Source organism: Solanum stenotomum, chromosome 12 (assembly GCF_019186545.1).
Source record: "Solanum stenotomum isolate F172 chromosome 12, ASM1918654v1, whole genome shotgun sequence".
NCBI lineage: Eukaryota > Viridiplantae > Streptophyta > Magnoliopsida > Solanales > Solanaceae > Solanum > Solanum stenotomum.
The window spans coordinates 17,564,211-17,587,070 of record NC_064293.1 but is presented as its reverse complement, the minus strand read 5'-3'; the positions used below and the strand labels follow the sequence as shown (position 1 = coordinate 17,587,070).

General features: G+C 33.2%; 2 protein-coding genes across 3 annotated transcripts; one reads left to right on the top strand and one right to left on the bottom strand.

Moving 5' to 3' along the window:
* The first annotated feature begins 567 nt into the window (after window positions 1–567).
* On the top strand, window positions 568–11,447 carry LOC125847542 (G-box-binding factor 1-like). Of its 2 annotated transcripts, none has more exons than XM_049527153.1 (12): window positions 568–723; window positions 2,738–2,876; window positions 3,008–3,052; window positions 3,165–3,251; window positions 3,378–3,467; window positions 3,595–3,755; window positions 3,883–3,937; window positions 4,051–4,099; window positions 4,175–4,350; window positions 5,806–5,883; window positions 10,688–10,813; window positions 11,086–11,447. In XM_049527153.1, the coding sequence occupies exons 2-12, from the start codon at window positions 2,820–2,822 to the stop codon at window positions 11,185–11,187; spliced, it is 1,026 nt and encodes a 341-aa protein (XP_049383110.1). In that variant the 5' UTR covers window positions 568–723; window positions 2,738–2,819; the 3' UTR covers window positions 11,188–11,447. The 2 variants fall into 2 exon arrangements, with proteins under 2 accessions (XP_049383110.1, XP_049383111.1); XM_049527154.1 differs by having other exon boundaries at window positions 604–723; window positions 4,205–4,350.
* A 2,365-nt stretch (window positions 11,448–13,812) lies between these two features.
* LOC125847529 (zinc finger protein GAI-ASSOCIATED FACTOR 1-like) lies at window positions 13,813–17,530 on the bottom strand. Its single transcript, XM_049527134.1, has 4 exons — window positions 16,889–17,530; window positions 16,324–16,720; window positions 15,984–16,249; window positions 13,813–15,304 (listed from the first exon to the last, which is right to left on the bottom strand). Exons 1-4 carry the CDS (start codon window positions 16,995–16,997, stop codon window positions 13,977–13,979), a joined length of 2,100 nt encoding a protein of 699 aa, XP_049383091.1. The 5' UTR covers window positions 16,998–17,530; the 3' UTR covers window positions 13,813–13,976.
* Window positions 17,531–22,860: the final 5,330 nt, after the last annotated feature.

Sequence of the window (22,860 nt, the reverse complement as noted above, 5' to 3'; positions counted from 1 at the left end):
TTCTAATTAATGATTTTATTGGTGTGGGAATGATTTACTCATTCTTTTTATTGGGTAAATCATTAATATTCTTATTTGGTAATCTGTTAACCCATCAAGAATTATCGTAATTACATTTTTACCATAAGTATATTTATTGAATAAATGCTCATATGCATACATACACACTCAAAATTTAGATTTTCATATATTTTTCACTATGATTTACCATTAGGATCGTTTGATTAGAAACAAGTTATTTCGAGATAGGTTATTGTGGGATAAGTTATTCCATCATGTATGTGTATGAACTAACTAATTCCATCACTAAGGTATAATAATTCTAGGCCTGCTTAATACCTCCAATCAAACGGAGAATAAAATAATCATGCATTTTATCCATGAGATTATCATATCTTATACCTCACGCTAAACGACTCTTTATATAATTACCAGCTTAAGTAGAACTAAAAAAAATATTTTATATAATTGGAGATTAATATATTATTAATGGAAATATGAGATGATTGAGTCCGATAACCATTGGGGAGAAGTAAATGGTGAAAATGTCCTAACCGTTGGATCTTTGGTGATAAAAGATAGGGAAAGTTGCCTTTTTTTGGTGTTTTTTAGCTACTTAGATTTAAGGAGAGGCAAAGAAAGAAGAAGAAACCAAAAGAAAAATAAAAGAATTGTTTGTGTGTCTATCCGAGTTGGACTCTCGTTGTTCCACCTCACACACAGGTTTCCTCTTTTCTTTTGCTTCCTTATTTCTTCTATAATCAGTTTTCCCACAAAAACTACTGAATTTATAGTTTATACTAATTTTCAGATTTACACAATTTGCTTCTCTTTAATTTTAGTCCACGTCTTCTCTCTCTGTTTTTCTGTTCTAATTTAACCTTCAAGATTGAAATTCATGTGTAATTGAACTATTTGGGGTTGGGGTTGGGGTTTGGGGTGGAGGGCTTAAGGGAACTTTTCATAATCAGTTTAGATTCAAACAAGTTTATATTTGATCGTAATTTTTTCACGTATCTTTTAAATATTTTAAATTGATAATCATAGTGACTTATACTAGTTTTCAAATATATAAAAAGGATTTCATGTCCAAATTTATGGTCAAATTTAGATTGTTTAGCGGGAAGCGAAAAGTGCCACATAAATAGGGGCAGAGAGGGAGTAATTATTTAAGAGTGAACATTCAATTATAATAGTGCTTTTATGGAAGAACACATAATTAGTTTAGAGTAAGCATTCAATTATCATAACATGTCTTGAATTTCAAGTTACTTATGATGTTTACCAATTGTAAGCATTTAGGTAACCTAGTATAGTTATTTGACAGTGTCAGTATTTATATAAGTTAAACTCCTTTGTTTGTGCTTTGACTTTGAGGTATTATTTATTTGTTAGCAAAAGAAACTCAATTGATGAGAATTGAGAATTAGTAATATTTTCTATGAGTAGAATTATTCAATTTCAAACTGTTGTAACTCGAGTTTTAACGTGTGAGGTATGTCCTCTCTTGGTTATGGAGTAGTCAAGAAAAGACTAGATTGGAATTAGTTTTATAGGTGAAGAGTGTCTTTAGTTGGAAATAGCAGTTAGGAAGGATCTTTAAGCATTTAATACATCATATGATGGATCATAACCAAGTCATGCTTCCCATTGAGAAGCAATATTGTTTACTGGGAAAATGACACAGTTGAATTTGTAATGAGGTCAAGGACACGCATCTTGAATTAACTCGTTAAGTTTGGCTATTACCAGTTAAATATGTTTGCTAAGAATTAAGTGGAAGTTGTAAGGAAAGTAAATAGAGTCGTATGAAGCAATAGATCCCCGATGAGATGAGTTTGCACTGGATCCTGGTGAGGTTAGAGTGTTCCTGATATTGGATCCGGAGACGTTTATGTAGAGTAATGCTTGAGAACTTGGACTTAGGAGAATTAAAAAGCTTGGAGCATAAGAAAATCAATGTATTGCTTTTGTCCTGTTCAGTGTCCAACCCCTTACAATTATGTTTAAAACTACTATTTATAGGTAACAAAAGGTAATACATCAACCAATACAAAAGCTCCACTCAAGCCCTAAAGTACAATGCCCAATGGCTGTGGCATCTTCCCAGTACTACTTTTTTCACCTTTGTTCACTGAGTTCCTTGCACAAACAAACCATTCATCATTTCTAAGTGGAGCAGTTAGCAGAAATGTTCTTTCTACTTTTGTTTCTTGATGTAGAGGATACTTGGAAATGCTGCATATATGTCTTCTTTTTTTTGAGATAAACAAGGAAGACTATTCAATTGATAAATAAAGTATTCACATCAAGAAAATAAATTTAGAAAATGTATTTGCCGGTCTCTGTTATGTGCAGGATCGATCAGCTTTTTGTTTTTGCTGCGGTTAGTAAGTCTGTGTTGCTAGTCTACAATTGTCTCCTCGCTATATATACATCTGTTCTTTCCTTTTGCAGTCTCCTTGAAGGTGCTATTTTACCTTTTTGTGGTTTGTCTTCTTTGGTATAGACAACTGAGAGGAATATATGATCAGCTTCTTTCCTAGGTGGCAAGAAAAAGTCCTCGCCGCAACTTCATATTGAATATAATTTGTAAAAGATTAATTTCCATTCATGTCATAACGATGGTTGTGCAGTCTTATCATGTATAGTTATTCCATTTGACAATGACTGGAGTAATATATACAAATGAAACAAAATATTTCTACTTCTATTCCCATAATTTCTCCTATTTCAGGTACATCTAGCTTTTAAATAAATACTTGATCTTCTGAAGTAATCAAACAAACGCTGACACTTGACTATTGATTCGACACCTAATGGGAGCTGGGGAAGAGAGCACCCCTGCAAAGCCTTCGAAAGTTACTGCAACTCAGGTCATTTTCCTTTTTTTTTTTCCATACATCTGTACACAATAAATGCTAATATAAGTTTTAGTGTTACTCTCTTTTAAACTCTCTGTTTTGTGGCTCGCTATTCACAAGTTCTCCATTTGTTTTATTTTCAGGAAACACAAGCTACACCTTCATATCCTGATTGGTCTTCTATGCAGGTTGGTAATGAATTTTATTGTGATTAATCATTGTCAGGTTCTACGTATCAATATTCTTCATAATATAAGATGATGAATGTTTTAATTCTTAAGCACTAACTTTCCTGTTTAGGCTTATTATGGTGCTGGAGCTACACCTCCCTTCTTTCCCTCAACTGTTGCTTCTCCCACTCCCCACCCATACATGTGGGGAGGCCAGGTGATTAGTTTTGCATTCACTAATTTACATAGTCCTTTTTTGCGGCACATTGCACCTTTTTTACTATATGAAGTATAAAGCTCAGAACATTTTAATGTACTTACTCTTTATTGCGTGATATTTCAGCATCCGCTTATGCCTCCTTATGGAGCCCCAGTCCCATATCCTGCTTTATATCCTCCTGCTGGAGTTTATGCTCATCCTAATATGCCTATGGTAATTAATCCTTTTGGTTACTATCAATTTGAAAGCTGATGAAAGAGAGTCACCCACTTATAGCTCTTTTGTAAATAAATTTCTTTAAAAGCCTCTATTTACTAATTTATTTATGCTCTTTTGGCAGACTCCAAACACACTGCAGGCAAATCCAGAATCAGCTAGTAAGGCACCAGATGGTAAGGACCAGAATACAAGCAAAAAATTGAAGGGATGTTCAGGTGGCAAGGCAGGAGAAATTGGGAAAGCGGCTTCAGGTTCTGGAAATGATGGTGGTGCCACAAGAAGGTATTTTGATGTGGATTTGGTGTTAAAATTTGTCTGCAGACTCTTATTTTAATCTCATTTTCAATCAAATTGATCTTTTTTGGATGTGGTCATTTGTGCATCTGACTTACTATATTCTCTTGAATAGTGCTGAAAGCGGAAGTGCAGGTTCATCAGACGAAAATGATGAAAATGATAACCATGTATGCTTTCTGATTAACTCAAGAATGTCATAGCTTACTCAAATGCATTGCTGTTGTGTCGGTTCCGTATCATTTGGTAGCTAAGACTGACTTTTCTTGTTTTATTATTATAGGAATTTTCTGCAGACAAGAATAGAAGCTTTGATCTAATGCTTGCTAATGGTAACTTGTTTCACTTGTCTGCTTCTTGATTATGCCTTATTCGTTTTATTTAATTGGTCTGTAATTTTCAATTAGGAGCCAATGCTCAGACCAATCCTGCAACAGGGAATCCAGTCGCTATGCCCGCAACTAATCTGAATATTGGGATGGATTTGTGGAACGCACCGCCTGGCGGTCCCGGAATGATCAAAATGCGATCAAATCAATCTGGTGTCTCGCCAGCTCCTGGGATGGGACGTGAATGGATTCAGGTAGTTTTGTTTTCAGTCGTTTATTCAATTTTATGAAACAAATGAATGCAGAGTTGAACATGCTACTTTCCGTGCTCTGGTGATACTGCCAATTTCTTATCAAAATTATTCCTCTAACCACCTGTGGAGTAAAAATCACAAAATGTACTTACTCTTCTTCGTGCCAGATGGTCATTAGGGATATTTGAAGATTGTGTTCAATAAGACTCACTGTTTCTGGTGTATCTTGACATTCAGAATTCATTCTCACTGAACAAAATGTTAAATTGTGAGAAAATGTGACATGTGTTGATAATAAGGAAATACATGACAAACCTATTTATAGGCATCTTACATGTAACCACTGAGACTATTTAACAAAAATGATGGTTCAGGAAACTAAGATATCACAACTGAGATAGAGAAAGAACCAAACCGTGAACGAGATATGAAGAGGAGCTTAGGTCTGGGTTTTTATTCTTCTGGTGTTTTGGTTGGTCCTGAAATAGTTGATGGCATGGCTAGTTAACTGATCAAAAGTGCTTTCAGCAGTTATACTAGTGAAACATCCACTAGTATTCTTCTGGAGAACTTTCAATGAAACAATCAGTTCATTCTTTATGTGGAAAATTTCCTGTTTGTAGGACCAAATTTGCCCAAATATATGCTCTTAAATTAAAAAGGGCAGCCCGGTGCACTAAAGCTCATGCTATGCGCTGGTCCAGAAAAGGGCCAAACCACAAGGGTTTATTGTACGCTGCCTTACCCCACATTTCAACAAGAGGTTGTTTCCACGGCTTAAACCCATAACATCCTGGTCGACAACAACTTTACCATTTACTCCAAGGCTCCCCTTCATGCTCTTAAGTTAAATTTAAAAAAATTAAAACCTGAATAAGGCTTGAAATTTGGTCGCAAGAAACTGAACTTGGTTTCAAATTCCTTACATCAATATTCTTTAGTATGGTTCCATATTTTGGAAGCTATAAATCTTCGTGTCTTTACCCTTCGATGTGACCCAGTGGTTTGGACTTGGGACCCCCATGTTGGAGGTCTCAAGTTGGAAATCCCTTGCCAGCGAAAGCAAGGGGTTTGCCTTTTGGGTTGAGCTCGTCGCACCAAGCTTAATTAGTGCGAATTACTTCTCCTGTGTGGTTTGTGAGCTATTTCATAGGAGTGGGGGTTTTACCCTATGCGCATCTAAATGATAGCGGCTGCGGATTTCCCAATAAAAATATCGTGTCTTTACGTTATGCTAGATTGAGATTCAAAGCTATTTGATGTATCTAAAGTAAACTTTTTGGGAATCTAAAGGCATTTCTACACATTTTCAAAAAGTGATCATTATTGTTGTTCTTATTGTTCTTTGTTTCTCAATATGTATATTGTATGAAGTCAATAATGAGATAGTACCCTTACAAAAATCATCACTGTGTTTCTTTTTGTTGATAAGTACCTTACAACCCTTCTTAATAGGATGAACGTGAACTTAAAAGGCAAAAGAGAAAGCAGTCTAATAGAGAATCAGCTAGGAGGTCAAGATTGCGCAAGCAGGTATGAGTTACTTCTTACAGATACTGTTTCACTTTCATCTCTTCAACAGTCAGAGTACATTATAGAAACTGATGGGTCTAACTTACAGAGAAAATAATTGATGGTTCTGCATCTAAATTAAACCTTAGAAGATCACCCTGTTATACACAATCATAGAGCACTACATCGTGCTCTAGGATCGTTGTTTTTTTTACTTACCATAACCTCGCGCATGAAGATCTCCCCGGCTAATGCCAATGTAGCTGGAGGGAGTTGATGTATAACATATATATGTAGCCTTCTCTTTGCATGTCTGCAATTTCTTCTTTGAACTCGGGACTTACGGCTCACCAAAGGAGCAACTGTACAACTTCTGAAAGATTATCCAAAATAATGTTACCAATGAAATTACACATATAGAATAATTTTCAACTAATTTGATAATTACATTAAGAGTCTTAGTAATACCAAAAGTTTGACATTACAAAGCCAAATAGGTGATGACTACCTATTTTCAGAAAATAAAAACAGACGGTGTCATGGCTTTATAACTAGCCAAGAGACTGTTTACACTTTCTATAGCAGCTATCAGAACTTAATCAATACACAAAAAACCCAGTAATGGAAATTGTCTAAAGTGTAACTTCAGGTGGTTGACAAAATCTAGCCGTAATTCCAGCAGTTTTGCATAAACTGGCCTCAAGGCATGGCATTAAGTGTGAACAATGGAATGTGCCACCTCTTGAACTCTCCTCTCTCCCTGAATATGAATGTGGACTGCAATTTCTCTGAATACCCTCTCTGATTGGAACATGCTCTTCTGGAATTGAATCCCATTTCAGCCGCGGGCTTCCTTTTTTTTTTTATTAATATTTAATTCATACATTGTCTCTCATCATCCTTGTTAGAGCAAGAAACTCTCTTTATGGGAGGGGAAGGTCATATTTAGTTAAACTTAACCAGAATTCCTCCACCACGGATGGACTAATCTAAAGAGTCGAGAGTTGATTCAATATTTATAGTTGCTTTGAATCATCATATCATATCATGTATCATATTCATATTCATATTCATATTCATATATATATATATATATATATATGGGAAGCTCTCAATTAAAAGTTGGATTACGAAAATAACCTTATAATGCTGAGTTACTATAATATCCTTCAACTTGATATTACTTCAAATATATTTTGTACAAAAATGTAAATGCACATTCTAATTTAAAAAAGGCAGACGTAACAGTACCCTTTCATTCACCATTAAAAATTGGCATCCTAATAAATGTAAATAATAACTCCCATGAATGTGATTAATTGTAAAGATTTTTTTATAACAAGTTCAATGTACACCGTTTCTTCTATTATCTCTAACTTTTGCTCATTTATCTTCTACCCCTCTAGCCTTTTGATATTCTTTCTATCACTTTATAACCTGCACAAATTTAGATCATTTCATTATCCCTTACCTATATTATTTCTTCTCTTGAAAAAACAACGACTTGATATAGCTGCTTATCAACATCTGATTCTGCCAAAATATGTATTACTCTGTGTGAGGAAGAAGTTCAGTGGTTATCAAGATTTTACTCAGTTTGGCATTAGAAACAGCATTAGAAATTGGTCAGATCAAATATTTTAAATGGTAGCATTACTATTGCAAGTTTCCATCAGATTTTTCCTTGATATATGAATCGAAATACCTGCATATGAGATCATGTGATGTTGCATTTTCCTTTTTATGCTCTGCAATAATTACTATACAATCATCGCCCTTTTTTATTTTTACTTTTTTAATGTTCATGTATTTGAGTTGAAACAAGTTTCATATGATTGTTATGCATTTGGGTTGGTCATGCTGTTATTCATTATATGCATCAAAATTAGTTTTTATTTTTTTGCATATAGTTAATTTTCCGGGGTTAATATTTTATTGTATGCATGTATTTATATATGTTCGAATATGTATTTATCTTTAAATTAAAATATTGTATACGTCTCTACAATATCATCAAGTTTGCATGATTTATTTGCCTCTACTTACGAGTTGTTACTTTTTTGTATGTTTTGATTTTTTACTTTATAGTGCAGTGGAAGTCAAATAATATATGTATATATATACCATTTAAAATTTATCATTTACAATACAAAATTTATATTAAATATTTTGGATAAACGTGCGTTCCCAGAAACTAGTAGCAAATACACAGTTAATAATTGATCCTCTCCCAGACTCTTTACTTGTCCATCCAGTAGTCCATAGAAACTCATCTTGCCACTCCCCAATATCCCTTTGTATACCAAACCAAGGCAGTAACCTTTGCCATAAGTTCTTAGTTATAGAGCATCTAAAGTACTATGATAAAGGTTTCCATGGGTGATTTAAGTAGCAGAACTTGGGATGCTACATGTAGCAACTGGATCATGTTTTAAGTAGTAAGTGTGGACTCACTTAATCCAGAGACTATCTTTCTTTTCAGATGTAGCCCAGAGTTCCTTTTGTTACTTCTAGTACTCCCTCAAAAAAAAAAGGTGGTGGGTCGGAAAGCGACGTTCAATTCATTTAACTTTCCGTGTGAAATTTAGTGTTGATGTTTTAATTATTTAAACTAAAGTTTGTTATTTGGAAACAGAATTCAATTTTGGGTGTTCAAAATATTTAGAGATTTAACTTATACATACCTACACTGTAGATAACTTTTTACATTGTTGGGTGACTTGAAAGATATTTACAGGTCTTCATACAAAGTGAGATTTGTAATTTTGAAAATAAGGCAGTTTTTAACAGGTAAAAGTGACTTGATAATGTAAAATGATTTTGCACCATGTGTTAAACTCATTTGTACTTATCAAGCACACACACACACATAGGTTGAGTACATAGACAACCCCTTAAACTCGCCAAACTTAGTTCTGAATTGAAGAAAAGATAACACAAATGCATATAACTAAACGTAGCAATTTGAGGGAGAAACTCACCTATTGCTGCTGACCTTTACACTGTGGTTGAGCATGACCATCATGGAGTGTGTGAGCGACTCGTGAGAAAAACCAGCAGTAGTTCCAATATTAGTGGCATCAGAAATCCATTAACTTGAATGTTGAACAATGATGGGATAAGACGCCAAATGCCGTGGATAACGTGAAATTCCCAAACCTTGCAGTAGTCATGGGTGAAAACACCTGAAACCCACCCGTAAATGCAAAATCATTATGTGGGAAAGCATTTCTATTTGGAGTAGAGCTGTTTTGGGTCTCTATACCATTTAACAAGAGGAATCTCTATTCTAGGAATGTACTTAGACCTTAGGATCAGTAGATTTCTTCCCCCTTCCATATGAAGGAACCATCTTGTCCTCCACGATGAAGGCTTTAACTGGAATGGAAAGATGGACATTGAGTGGTGCAGGCCAGTGAAGTTTTCTGGTGATGTAAATGAAGAGGAAGTGGGGAAGGAAAGTGCTTTGGTGAGTGTAGATTTAGGTTTGAATCTAGTATAGGTTTGCGAGGAGAAGTAAAAGAAAACACATGGAATTGAGTTTGATATGGGGTAAAAGATGAAAACTTGAAGGAATGGCTGGAAAAAAAAGTAGTTATCAAAAGTGTCTGGAAGTAAACTCCATATTTTCCGGAAAAACATGCTCAAATTCGGGTGGGAGAAACGCAACCTACCATCTCAGCTAGTCGTGTCTGATAGACCCATTTTACATAGACTTCCGGTGGTCAATAGGTCAATTCATTGTCTCAGTTAAGACTTCTTAACTGAAAACATTTTTTACAAATTAAAGGGGTCATTTATGTATGTATATGTGTCTCTTTCTATTGTTTTCCAAATTATCGACCTTGAGAAAAATAGCATATTTTGTTTCTCTTATGATAATTGAGTTCAAGTACAAGAGTACAGAAATTAGAAGTTCCCAAAAGGAAAACGAAACAAAGGAGACAAAGTTGGTAACACCAATGAATGATAGTAATAGCATATATATATAATATATATGAGTTTCACTGTGCTGCATCGATTTTTGGTATCAGATCTCGAGTTTCTGCTTCATAGCTCTTGTAAGTGCTCTTGGCCTCAAGTTCCATATAAATCACCCAGCCTAAGAAAGTAGGAATTTGGACAAATATTTGGTGGTTGAAGTTGAAACAAAACAGTATTTGAAGCTGAAGTTGAAAAAGAGTATTTAGAAGTAGAATTTTAAGTATTCTTACCCAACTTCCGAATAAAAAATAAATAAATATTGTGTCAAATACCATTAACACCCCGAATCATTAGTTTTGGTGGGCTTAATTGCAGCAAATATGTGATTGGTATTGAAACACTGGGTGTAACTAGCCTTCCAGCTAAAAGGAGAAAAACGGTTCTCCCAAGTGTGATAGTTGGATACTATTTTCTTCATGCCAATCTCATCCGGTTTCAATCATATAGGGATGGAAGGTGTACTCAAAATAAAGGACTTGTTTTGTCTTTGTGAACATTTTTTGGAAAGAATAGCCGATCATTGTCATTGTGGACTGTAGTTTGTCCAGCAGATTGTGTACTAAACTGAGAAGCAAGGTTTTTCATAGAATCAACCGATGGGGGATGACTCGCCTTATTGGTTGACTAAATTTTAAGCCATTGGAAGTCTGTTCTTTCTCTCTGATGCGCAATTGAATGCCTGACCCGAAGAGAGAGAGAGAGTGGGATCTGAACTGTAAATCTGATTAAAAATTGGTCTGATAAAATACTGTGAACAGACAATATTGATAGGTCCATCTCGAGATTACCTGGAATGTGAAGTTTTTTGATAGTCGTGTTGTTTTATGATTATCTTCTGCAGGCTGAGTGTGAAGAGCTACAACTTAAGGTAGAGACATTGAGCAATGAGAATCATGGACTCAAAGAGGAGTTGCGAAAGGTCTCTGAGGAATGTAAGAAGCTTACCTCGGAGAATAATTCAATAAAGGTAAAAACTACTTGAGCATCTTTTCCCTTCTCCCGTCTGTATTCGTGTATGCTTATCTCATTTGCCCTCACTTCTAAGTAAATTCTAAAGTTTCCATCCTTTCCCCTTTTTACCCTGGGCTTTTAGTTTTTTATCTTGTGTTCGCACGGAATTGTTGATCAATATTAAAAAAATTGGTACTCACAGTTCTGAGAAAATTTGCTGTTGTTTCTTTTTCTCTTTATGTTTGTCCTTTTAATCCATCTAAGCAATAGGACCTGATTCTGAAACAGGATGAGTTGACGAGGTTGTATGGGCCAGAGGATGTGTCCAAGCTAGAGAGTAATGCCAACGCCATGCGTCTTCAGTCCAATGTTGAGGAAGCTAAGAGTTGAGGACAAGCCATGACAGAGTAGCTTATTTTGGTTTAAATGCTCACAAATCTCTTACTGCCTGTGAGAAATCTATAGCTTTTACTGTGCGTTAGAAGTAGAAATCTCTGTTTTTCTACTAATTTATGCCCTTTTTAACCCTTTTGAGTGAAATTTATAACATTAATTCTTGGATTTTTAACCCAGGGTTGAATCTGAATCTATGACAACATTGTAAAAGTAACTGAATAACTTGATCTTTAGACCATTAAGTATTCTGGTGACTTGGATTGTATTCTATCTTGCTTTGTTTGTTTGTTATGTTTTCAAAAGTTGGGAAATTTTTTGCATCCGATAAGTCCAAAATATCTCCTTATTAGCCAGTGCTGCCAATCCTACTGAGGACTTTATGGATTTCTTTTTTGGAAGACAAGGAATGAGTGTAAACTATGTTGATATTGTCGTCATAGTCTAAGTTCCTACTTTCAACAAGACATTCTTAGCTTGTTAAATTCTCTCTCCTTCACCAGGAAAGTATCTTATAGGCAAGATCTTTGAGTATGTTCTATTTTTCCGAACCTTCAAGATGAAGATTGACTATCATCCCTTACAGCACCACCATTGAAGCTCCCTCGGAGTGAGTCTTTTTTTTTGCGGGATTTAGAGATTTCTGTCTTTTACTTTTCTCAATTAAACACCATTGTGGTGGAGTTTGATAGAAATATCTACCACATTTTGAGGAGAAGATCACCTCTTTTTAAAAAAATTAAGTAGCCAATTTTGAATCACCAATCCTTGCAACACTCTCCAACATAGCTTGATTGACTATGGATGTTATATATCATTAAAGAATGAAAAAGAAGCAAGTCGGCTCACACGTGATGAACGTGTTAAAGACATAATTAAGTAATTAAAAGTGTGTTATGTCTCTAACAACTTGAAGTTTTTCGATGAAATAATCATACACTCCATCATAAAATACAATTTAAATCTCATTACAATACAATTATTTATTTGTGAACCCAATTAACTGAAGTTAATGTTGGAATTTTTCTCCTAAAATGTAACGTATATTGACTAAGGATAAGCTTGATCCTCATCAAAATATTGAATTCTGTTTTTTTGGTCTTAGTCAGCCAGTAAGCAAATATAAATAAAATGGGACATGGAATGGACCACATCCCAAGAAATGTATACGACTTGTAGATCAAACGAGAAGACAACTTTACTGTTGCTTCAAGACTCCACACAAAAGCGAATAAATAGTTCTAACAAAAATGTCCCAATGGAAAAGAACATGAGGTGAAGGGGGATGATTTTAACACTTGTGCAAAAAAGAATCCCAACTTTATTAAGCCATGTGATTGCTACCAAAACGAAGAATATAAACGACAAGAATACAGCATAAACTTAGAAGAAAATTAACATATTAATTCAAATGAAATTTGAGAAAATAGTATAGAAACATTGCATCAGATCCTTTCCTTTTTAATGTCAAAGCTAAAAATTGGCCCAGGAAACCACTTTCTCTTCATCCTTTCTATCTTATGTCCTATCATTAATAAACGCCTCGGTCCAGCTACTTTCTTTAGTCATTCATATTCGAAATTCACCCAACCGACTATTAGATTCTTTTAACATTTTTAGTCTCGTGTTAAATAGGTCCACTAAAAAAAAGAATAACTCTCATCCTATCAAGAAGTTCTCAATTCCTTGCATTTTCACCTCCAAGTCATGTAGGTTCACTAAAAAAATAAAGCACTTCCTACCAAAAGGTTCTCAAGGCATTTTCAGGTCCGGATTTAAATCATTGCCACTTTTACCAATTGTGAAAGATTTTTTCCCTACCCCACACCCAAATACCCTTCTTTTATCTATAATTGCCCTCAACTTCTCAACAAAAAAAAAAAAAAAACACTTATGTCACTTCAAGGCTCAAGCCTGTTGGCTAAATTTATTGGTGTTAATGATCCAGCACACCAGCAATAACTTTATAGAGTATTTTTAACCTAGGGCTAGATAGGTGGCATTCACTCTCTCTATTCCTACCTTTTGCATTCTTAATGCCATGAAGCACTCTTCTAGTTCTAGGTACCTAATTTAATATTCCTTCTGTTTCAATTCATGAAATTCAAGAAAGTAGTGAAGATTTAATCTTCTGATTTTAAATTAAAGATGTATAGAATGTATCAAAGATATATTTTAATTTTTTGATTTTAAATATGCTACGTGAAAAATTATTAAGCATAAACACGTCTTTTAACTTGACCTCATATGACATCTATATCCTCCAACTGTGGGTGTACATAATAGGCACTTAAACTTGTACAGAGTTCAACAAATTGACACACACGTCCTACTCAGCATTGATTCGCATTCTAGTAACGTCCTACATGTCTATTTTTATTTAACTTTATACAAATTTAAATGTCTACTTGTGCACACCCAAAGTTGAAAAACATAAATGTCAACTAAGACAAAGTTAAAAGAAATGTATGTGTTATATCAAGTTAGAACTAAAAATAATACTATTAAAAAAAGGTAAAAGACATTTTTAAACAACAAATTTAAAAAAATAAACAAATATTTCAGATAGAGGGAGTAAAACATATTTTAACCGTGCGCAAACTATCAGTTTTTACACTTAAATTAAATAAATATAATTGCTTCCTTTAGAATAAATTAAAGAGTAGAAAAGTTTATACAGAGAGTAGGAGTTTCTTCTATATTACAACAACAAAGACGTTTTCTCCCTACACTAATGGGCTTTGCCAAATTGTCAACTAAAGCTTCATGGTCCTTCACATTTGGTATCATGAACTTCTTCCAAACTCCTTCCCACAAAATTCTCCACTGTCAAACGGTCCTGCTGCCGCAGCCACATCTAGATTACCGCCCATTGATGTTATTAGAGCGGATAATCCAGGTGTTGAGCCTCCACCAGCTGCCATCCCCAATCCAAGAAGGTCAAGAGTAGGATGTTTGGGACCGAAAACAGAGGGAGTTCCCAACATCAGTTCCTTTAGACCAGAGCCATCGTCACATGGCAATCCAAGGCCAAGGCCTGCAGCCAACGTTGCACCATCAGTGTCAATTTGTCTCCCATTCCATTCGTGTTGCCCACTAGACGATGAAGAAGAAGAAAATATCCCAAGACCCCTCAACAATGATGAGTTTGTCGCTGTTGCACCCATCTGAGCAGCCTTCTGCAGTAATGCTGTTGCAGACATGGATGGTTGTGGTGCTGCAGCATACTGAATTCTCTCTTGCCCAGCTGGTCCAAAGACTGATGAACCATGATTCATTGCAAGGCAGAGAGATATTGGTTCCATAGATGATGGTGGTTCTATATCAGGTGGTGGTGCAGGAGCCACGGACTGAAACCAATCCGTAAATTGAGGTGCTTGAGACGGCAAACTTCCTGAAGCTGTTGATGAAGCAAATAAGCTTGCAAAAGTGCTGTTGCTGGCACTTCTGTTGCTGCTCGAGTTACTACTGCTGCTACAGATTCCAGTCAAGCTTGTAAAAATGCTGCTGCCGCTGGTACTTCTGTTACAGCTCGAGCTACTGCTGTTGCTATAGATTCCAGTTGAACTTGCAAAAATGCTGCTGCCACTACAGATTCCAGTTGAACTTGGAAATATGCTGCTGCTACAGATTCCAGTTGAACTTGAAATTATGCTGCTGCCGCTACAGATTCCAGTTGAACTTGAAATTATGCTGCTGCCGCTACAGATTCCAGTTGAACTTGGAAATATGCTGCTGCTACAGATTCCAGTTGAACTTGAAAATATGCTGCTGCTGTGGGTACTACCATTACTGCTTGAGCTCCTACTATTGCTACATATTCCAGACAAGCTTGGGAAAACGCTGATGATGCCAGCACTTCCATTACTGCTCGAGCTCCTAGTGCTGCTACAGATTCCAGTCAAGCTTGGAAAAATGCTGCTGCTGCTGGTACTTCCATTACTGCTTGAGCTCCAACTGCTGCTGCAGATTCCAGTCAAGCTTGTAAAACAGTTGCTGTTGGTACATCCGGTGCATGAGCTACTACTGCAGATTCCAGACAAGCTTGATTTTGCTGTTGTTTCTTCTATATCCTGTTTAGTAATAGTTCCATTGGAATTTGTGTGTGGACTCTCTGCCAAATTGTAACAATTATAGTAAGACAGAAAGAAACAACTCATATAAACAAGCAGTGAAAGTTAAGCTTTTGATATAAAAGATTAGTAGAAGTGTGATGACACATGTTAGAATTCTTTAAGTTGTGCTATGTTTCCTTTACCTTACCCAAAGTTTTTTCAGATTGGAAATGTTACTTTTCTATTTTTTTGTTTAATCTCTTTATGCCTATATTTACATACTTTTGTTTCTACAATTTGAACTTTGTTCAGATAAAGGATCACTTGGGCGTTTGGACATGAGTAGGTCGAGATATGAAAAAAAGTAGTATTTGAAGTTGAAGTTGAAAAGAGTATTTGGAAATTGAATCAAGTGTTTGGACAAGAAAACAAGTTGAATTTTAGTGAGTGAAAACTTGAAAAAGACTCCAAAAACTGTTATTCAAGTTAGAAGTTGAAATAATGGCCCAGATTGATAAGCAAACACTTATTTAACATAGTCTAATGAGGAATACAGATAACAACAAGAATCAATAGATGACAAAAGTTCTTGATAAAATATCATTAACTGACAAAATAAGCAAGACTCCAAAACAAAGAAAGAACAAAGTCTCCTGTCTGTTCTCAACAAACACACATATCAGATAAACTACAAATCCAGATTTTCAAACTAGTTAAAAATTGAACTTCAAAATGTACCTGGATTCTGGATGGGAGAATCAGAAGACACTACAGCAGTTGACGGAGAAACAGGAGGTGGTAGAGGCTCCGGGGCAGCTGGTGAAGGAATGGCTGGCGGCTCCGAGGATGGTGGGGGCGTAGGAGGTGTTTGCGGTGTTGATGAAACAACAACTTGAACTTTATGGTCCTCATCAGCAATAGGAGTTGTAACTGCATTCTGTGCTTTCTCAGTATCTTTTGCTAAAACATCACAAAATGCCCTGTGTGTGATAAAGCTATCCCTCCTATATATTATTAACAAAGATATCAGCTTTACAATAAAGAGAGATTAGCAATCAAAAGGGCATCAAGAATGGACCTTGAAAACATAGTCCCACAATCACATTTATACTCTTTAGTTCCACAAATCTTCAAATGAGCCTTCAAATCAGACTGAACTGCATACTTTTTTGAGCACTTATCACATTTCCAATTCTTCTCACCGTGTTTCCTACAAAAATGCTTCTTGATCCCAGTCAAATCCCCTAATGCCCGTGAAGGATCATGGTGAACACACGTAGGTTCGGGGCAAACATACACTCTCTTCCTCACCTCATTGCTTGCTCTCTGCCTTAGCTTCCAAGGCAGATTGTGACCTCTTCTATGAAGCTGCAAATTCTGGTCTCTCTGAAACCCTTTGTTGCAAATTTCACACACAAATCGGTTCGTTGCCAATAGAGTTTTCGGTGACAAAGCTACCACTTCCGCATTAGGATCTAATCAAAGGATAATAGAAAAGCCCCAAAAAATCAATTTTCTGCTGAAATAGAAATCTGGGTTCTTAAACAAAATGGATTTAAATAACTAAACCCTAACTAATTTGAAAGCTAACAATAGTAGTTGTATTCATTAGAAATTGCAAATTTAAATTTAAATTAATTTACCTGGCATTCCAGGGAGATTCCGTTTTTTCTTTGCTGCTTCTTTACAAGGAGCTGCCTGATCACCAGAAGACAATACACTCACTTCACCAGAGCCCGCGCAATCATTCATGGCGGATGAAATAGAATTCTTCTAGGGTTTATCTAGTGCCTAAAATGTAAAAATCTAGAGCATTTCTACTTAAGAAACTTTCTACTCGCTTCTTTTTGCGAATCTACCATTCAATATTGCTTTCTGTACCCAACTAGTATCTCTGAACAAAGTTCTGATTCTTCTGAACACAAGCTCAGACTAGCTAATTAGCAAAACCCACATCACAAAACCAGCTCAAAGCTAAGTAGATAAGCAAAACCCAGATACCAAAATTGGCAAGAAATCACTCACCGGCGAGAAAATGAAAAAAATAAATTCAAATTAATGCAAATGGGATTTGCTAAAATGGAAGGACTCCACTCAAATTAGTGAGTTCCCAAGTAAGATTCACCTACAATACTCAAATCTTCACTTGTATTACAACAATAAGAGAAGTAAGTCGAAACTCCGGATCGGAAAAAGGTGAAAATGGGGGATTTTGGGTGGTCGGCGGCAGGGAAACTAGAGAGAGAAAGGGAAATTTGAGTATGCAAAGTCTTGTATGTTACTAGTGTTTTCACTCTTTTAACTTTTCAGAACATGTGGACATTTTAAGAAATAATAATATTTTTTTGCAAAGTGTTTTCGTGTCCTATTTCATGCCATGATATTTGGCACTTTAGTATTATCTTATTCATAAAATTCTAAAAATATATATATGTAAGTTTAATAAATAATTATTTATTAAATTGTGTTAATTATTTATTTTGAAACGTTATAGAAATAATGAAAGCGTTATATATAGATTGTGGTTTACTTTACAATATCAATCATATCTTATACTTTATTAGTTAAGATAATAAGATGATTTACCCCTTATAAAAGGGTAGAATATGTTGAAAAATTTATGAAAAGTACTTTATTGCAAACATTTTTAGAAAATAGAAAATTTTCATAATTTTAGATGTGTTAGTGACATTATCGAATTCTCATGATTCAATTAGTTTTTCTAGTAAACTTGGAGAATAAAAACTAACGAAGACTAAACTAATAAGAAAATCCAACACAATATATGTGTATATGAAAGGAAAGTTAACTTTGATACACGCATTAAGAAAATAATGATTGATATAATTATTTAATAATAATAATATATTTATTAATTGATGTCTAAAACAATAGAAAACTAAAATGAACAGAGTACTATTTCCTTTGTACCAGTTTATATGACTTATTTTTCTTTCTAATCAATCCAAAAAAGAATGACACATTTGTTAAGTAACAATTTAACTTTAAAATATCTATTTTATCTTAATTAAATTATTTATCGCTACACAAATATTTATCATTTATTTTTCACCACAAATTTTAAAGTCTTTATTTCTTTCTTAAACTTTATGTTAAATCAATCTAACTTACGGAACGGAGGGAGTATTAAAAATTAGAAACACTTTTAACTTAAGATTAGCTACTTAACCACTTTCAGTAAAGTGATGAAAGTGGGGCTAGAAATAGGAGTGGTCAATTTGCTAAATTAGGAGAAAGTCACTGAGAGTGAAAAATACAATAAAGGGTGGAGGGTAATTAACAAAAGTGAAAAGTATGCTAAAGAAAAGTCAAGTTACTTTTGACTATTTTTAAGGCTTTTGGGGTAGTTGTATAATTGCCACGTGTTGTGCACTATTTGAATTTTCTTATACTAAACTTATATTAATGATACTAATATCTTTAGACCACTATTAGCTAACTATGGTGTAAGCAAGTTGGAATTTGAGGATAAATTTGTATTGTTAATGATTAAATGTAATATTAAATTTTAAAATAAATTTATATTATTAATTAAATGTAATATGAATATTTCAGACTTAATCGTGAGATATTCATTTGATTAGAGAGTATAATATATGAATGCCAATTTATTAATTTGTGAGAAACTTCGGTTCTTCTATAAAATAGGACGGCAAATTAATTTATTTTGACATCAATTTTAAGTGGAATAATATATTGATCACTCTATATATTTTCTCTACTTTACTTAGTTTGTAATATTTTTTTATGACACATTATTGACATGAGATGATGTCATTCTCGAGCAAATATTTTAAAAGAATAGAAGGTAAGAATTTTCTTTTCCTCAAATAATAACAAATATTTTTAAAATTTAAATTTATCGGGCAAAAGTTATACGTGTCGAATACTTGAGGTGGAAATTCATCTTAATGTAATGGATCTGATAGGTACTATGAAAAATAAAAACCAGACATCAAATTAAGATTATATCAAAACAATGATATTTCTGCATCATCATTTTATCCCTGATATTATAAAAGTGATTCAAATTTTATTCTTTCTTTATTAACTTCATCCATTTATTTTTTCAATAAAATTAAACTCATCATATTAAAAGTGGACAGAGGAAGTAATGCTTATTATTGAAATGGAAAGAACTCTATTGCTAAAAGAAAAGAAAAAAAGGAGAAAAAGGATTAAACAAACAAAGAGTATTTTAGAGATAATAATTTCTATTTTTAATAAAATGGAAGATGGTAGATGATTTATATTAGGTAGTTCATGAAGATTATAAAACAATATTGAGCTACATGGGTTGCAACTTGCATGGCCTCTTCCTTTGAAAGAGTAATTGTTTCTATTCCTATCAATTACTATTTTCTTTTTTCATATCATACTCTCTTTGTGCGTTAACAAACTGAAGTGAAGGATGGATGTGAAAAGCGTTGGCCAACATAACAATCCTTAAGATCTTGTATTTGTTTTAAAGATCTTTGACAAACCGTATAACATTGTTATCTTCGTCTAACGATTTGTGTATAGCAATGAGACTGTCACAAATTTTCTTAAATTCTTTTATATATTCATCTATAGATTTTAATCCCGTCTTAATACTCTAAATTTATTGCTTCAATTCATGAAATAATTTCTTATCCTCGCTAACTTTTCAGGACATTTTAAGAAATAATAATATTTTTTGCAAAGTGTTTTCGTGTCCCATTTCACACCAACATCTTTGGCTAAGGACCTAGGGCATGTTGATTTTATAACTATTATGTGACTGATAATTTAATTATATTAAATCAACTTTTAGAAGATGATTTCATTAATTAATAAAATTGTGTTTAATGTTTTGAAACGTTATAGTAGAAGTAATAAAAGGGCAACATCTAAATTGTGATTTATCTGAACTTATATTTGGACATGCAATATAAAGTATGATTTTAAATTAGCGGTCTTAATTTTTCAAAAAAGCCTGATTTCGAATTTCAAATCACAATTTATTTTTTTTAAAAAAAAAATTGACCCTTGTGTTTATATTTTGTAAAGAAAAAACTCATCATCTTAAATAGGGTTGTTCATGGTTATGGTTAAAAATCAAACTGAATCGCAATTCAAACCAAACCGATTAAAAAAAATTGATATCTGGTTTGGTTTAGTTAGCTTTGGTTTTAAATTTTGAAAATCGATACTATTTGGTTTGGTTTTGATTTTACTAAAAAACAACCGCAAAAATAATCAAACCGAACCGATAAATTAGATATATAAATTTTATAATTATTTATATATTATTCATAAATAAAATATAAATATTTTGTTAAATTTTAATGAGAAAATTGTATGAAATAGTAAACTATTAATTCAAATTAAATGTTATAGCTATAATTTATTTTATTTGTAATTCGCAACAAACATCCTATTTTTTTGCCATCTAGTTTGGTATACATTACCCATTCGGTATACAAATGTATAAAATGTGTATGTGTTTGTATAAAGCGAGAGAAAAGTGTATATACAAATACAAACACAGATATTTTAGTCCAATACACTTATAACTATACAAATACAGATCTTTCGCTGCCCAGTTCTATTTTGTCTTTCTCTCTTTCTCGTTTTATACAAACACAAATTATACAAATTACAATGTATAATTTGTGTTGTATAAAGCGAGAGAGATTTGCATATAGATTTCACATATACACTTATACAAAGAACACATACATATACAAATTACAACTATATGTACGTATACAATGGACAAGCCTAACTAAAACGTTTTATATACAAATTATCCAATTGTATAAATGAATTTATACAAAACTGAACAATTTGTATATAAATTGGATGTATCTAGCGAAATATACAAATCAAAAGCTCCATAGCAAACATAAAATTTGTTATGGAACGCAATTATGCAAATTATAACTATAGCATACAAATATGATTTTTATGTTTGCTATATGTGAAAATTGCTCAATTTTAATTAACTTAAGTCTTTAACTTTACCATTTTCTCAAGCCCAATACTTAAGTCCAACTATAACAATCCTAAGTCCAAGTCCATCAAAATCAATTTTAGTCTTTACCTACCATACTTCACATAAAATAGTCACACTTTCTCTTAATTGAATCACGTTCGTGTAATGATAACTCTAGTATTGCTTAATTGAACCGACAATAGCTTTTATGTGGATTATTCATGTACTAGGTATTTGTGTCTATCGAGATGCGTACGTCCTCAAAAAAATTCTTACTTTCAAACCGAATAAACCAGAAAAACTTAACCAAACCCACAATAACCAAATCGACGGTAATTTTTTTTTGTTTCATTTGGTTTGATTTTAGAAATTTAAAAAACTGATCAGATTGGTTTTGTTTTGGTTTTAATCAATAATTGATCCAAACCGAATCACGAACACCCCTAATCTTAAATTTTGTAAAAAAAAAATAAGTTTTGCTCAGTGTGAAGAGATTATTCAGTTCATTTGAAAGGATTATATGAAAGAATAACTAGTTATTGTTGTTGTTGATTAGTGTATCTTCATAAAATTATGTGTATTTGAAATTTTGTAATTACAAATATTTATTTATAAAAGAAACATAAAGATAAATGATTTATCTATGCGACGTCTTATGAATTTATAAACTATGGTTTGCTTATTTGATAAGATTGCATAAGAATTCAGAAAATTTCAATAGTTTTCATAAATTGTGAAACTTCAGCTTCATATCAATCTAATTTCATATTGGAAAAATCACCCCATATACACATTTAAGAGTTTAATTTTAATGTAAAATTAAATTATATTTATTTAATAAATTATTAATCTATTTATATTTTTTATTATTAATTAATAATAGATCATGAATTTTATTTTACTTCCTTTTTAAAAAAACTAAAATTTTCAGTTACCCAATTTTAGGGATTTTCTTTCCTTGTTTACCGTTACCATCCCCAATTATTGATCACACCACCATCTCACACGTTTCTTCACTCCCACACGACTCAACCCACAACCCACTATCAAACTTTCTGTCCAACATCAAAATTGATTACCCAGTCTGCTGGGGCAAGTCTAATGTTAAATGATATTATATGTTGGAAGGAATTTCCTTTCAAATTCATGATGGATTTCTTATTTTTCTGTTTAACTTTGGGATAATTCTTTTTTGTTTAAGTATTTGATGATATATACTACAATATGTTATCAAAATAGTTGATTGCACCTTTTGATTCTCTTTTGAATGTTCTAAAAATTGTAACATTGTGTTGTTAAATGTACACATGGTGACTGACATGCACTAACCTATGATGTTTGGATATTATAAGTTCAGGACAAAAACATTATACAGATTTCATACAGTTCTGATACACTATTTTTTAAAGTAGCACTGTGTTTTTAATTTGTATAACGAATGGATGAAACGTGTATGAAATACATTTTATATGCATATGTCTATGACTTCAATATTAAATGTTGGATATTTGTATTTAGTCATGGTATAATTTTTATAGTTGTATTTTGTCTTATTTTCGTTTGAATTAAATATGAGTTATATATGTCCGACTACAACTTAAATTAGTCACTAATATATACAATATCTTTAATATG

What these genes read in the sequence shown, in the direction of transcription:
- LOC125847529 (XM_049527134.1), bottom strand. Translation starts at nt 16,997, where the DNA reads ATGAATGATTGCGCGGGCTCTGGTGAAGTGAGTGTATTGTCTTCTGGT. An exon ending in GAATCTCCCTGGAATGCCAG is followed by an intron (nt 16,721 to 16,888) that starts GTAAATTAATTT and finishes TCCTTTGATTAG; the next exon opens with ATCCTAATGCGGAAGTGGTA. An exon ending in TTCTCCCATCCAGAATCCAG is followed by an intron (nt 15,305 to 15,983) that starts GTACATTTTGAA and finishes ACAATTTGGCAG; the next exon opens with AGAGTCCACACACAAATTCC.
- LOC125847542 (XM_049527153.1), top strand. Translation starts at nt 2,820, where the DNA reads ATGGGAGCTGGGGAAGAGAGCACCCCTGCAAAGCCTTCGAAAGTTACT. An exon ending in CTCATCCTAATATGCCTATG is followed by an intron (nt 3,468 to 3,594) that starts GTAATTAATCCT and finishes CTCTTTTGGCAG; the next exon opens with ACTCCAAACACACTGCAGGC. An exon ending in GGTCAAGATTGCGCAAGCAG is followed by an intron (nt 5,884 to 10,687) that starts GTATGAGTTACT and finishes TATCTTCTGCAG; the next exon opens with GCTGAGTGTGAAGAGCTACA.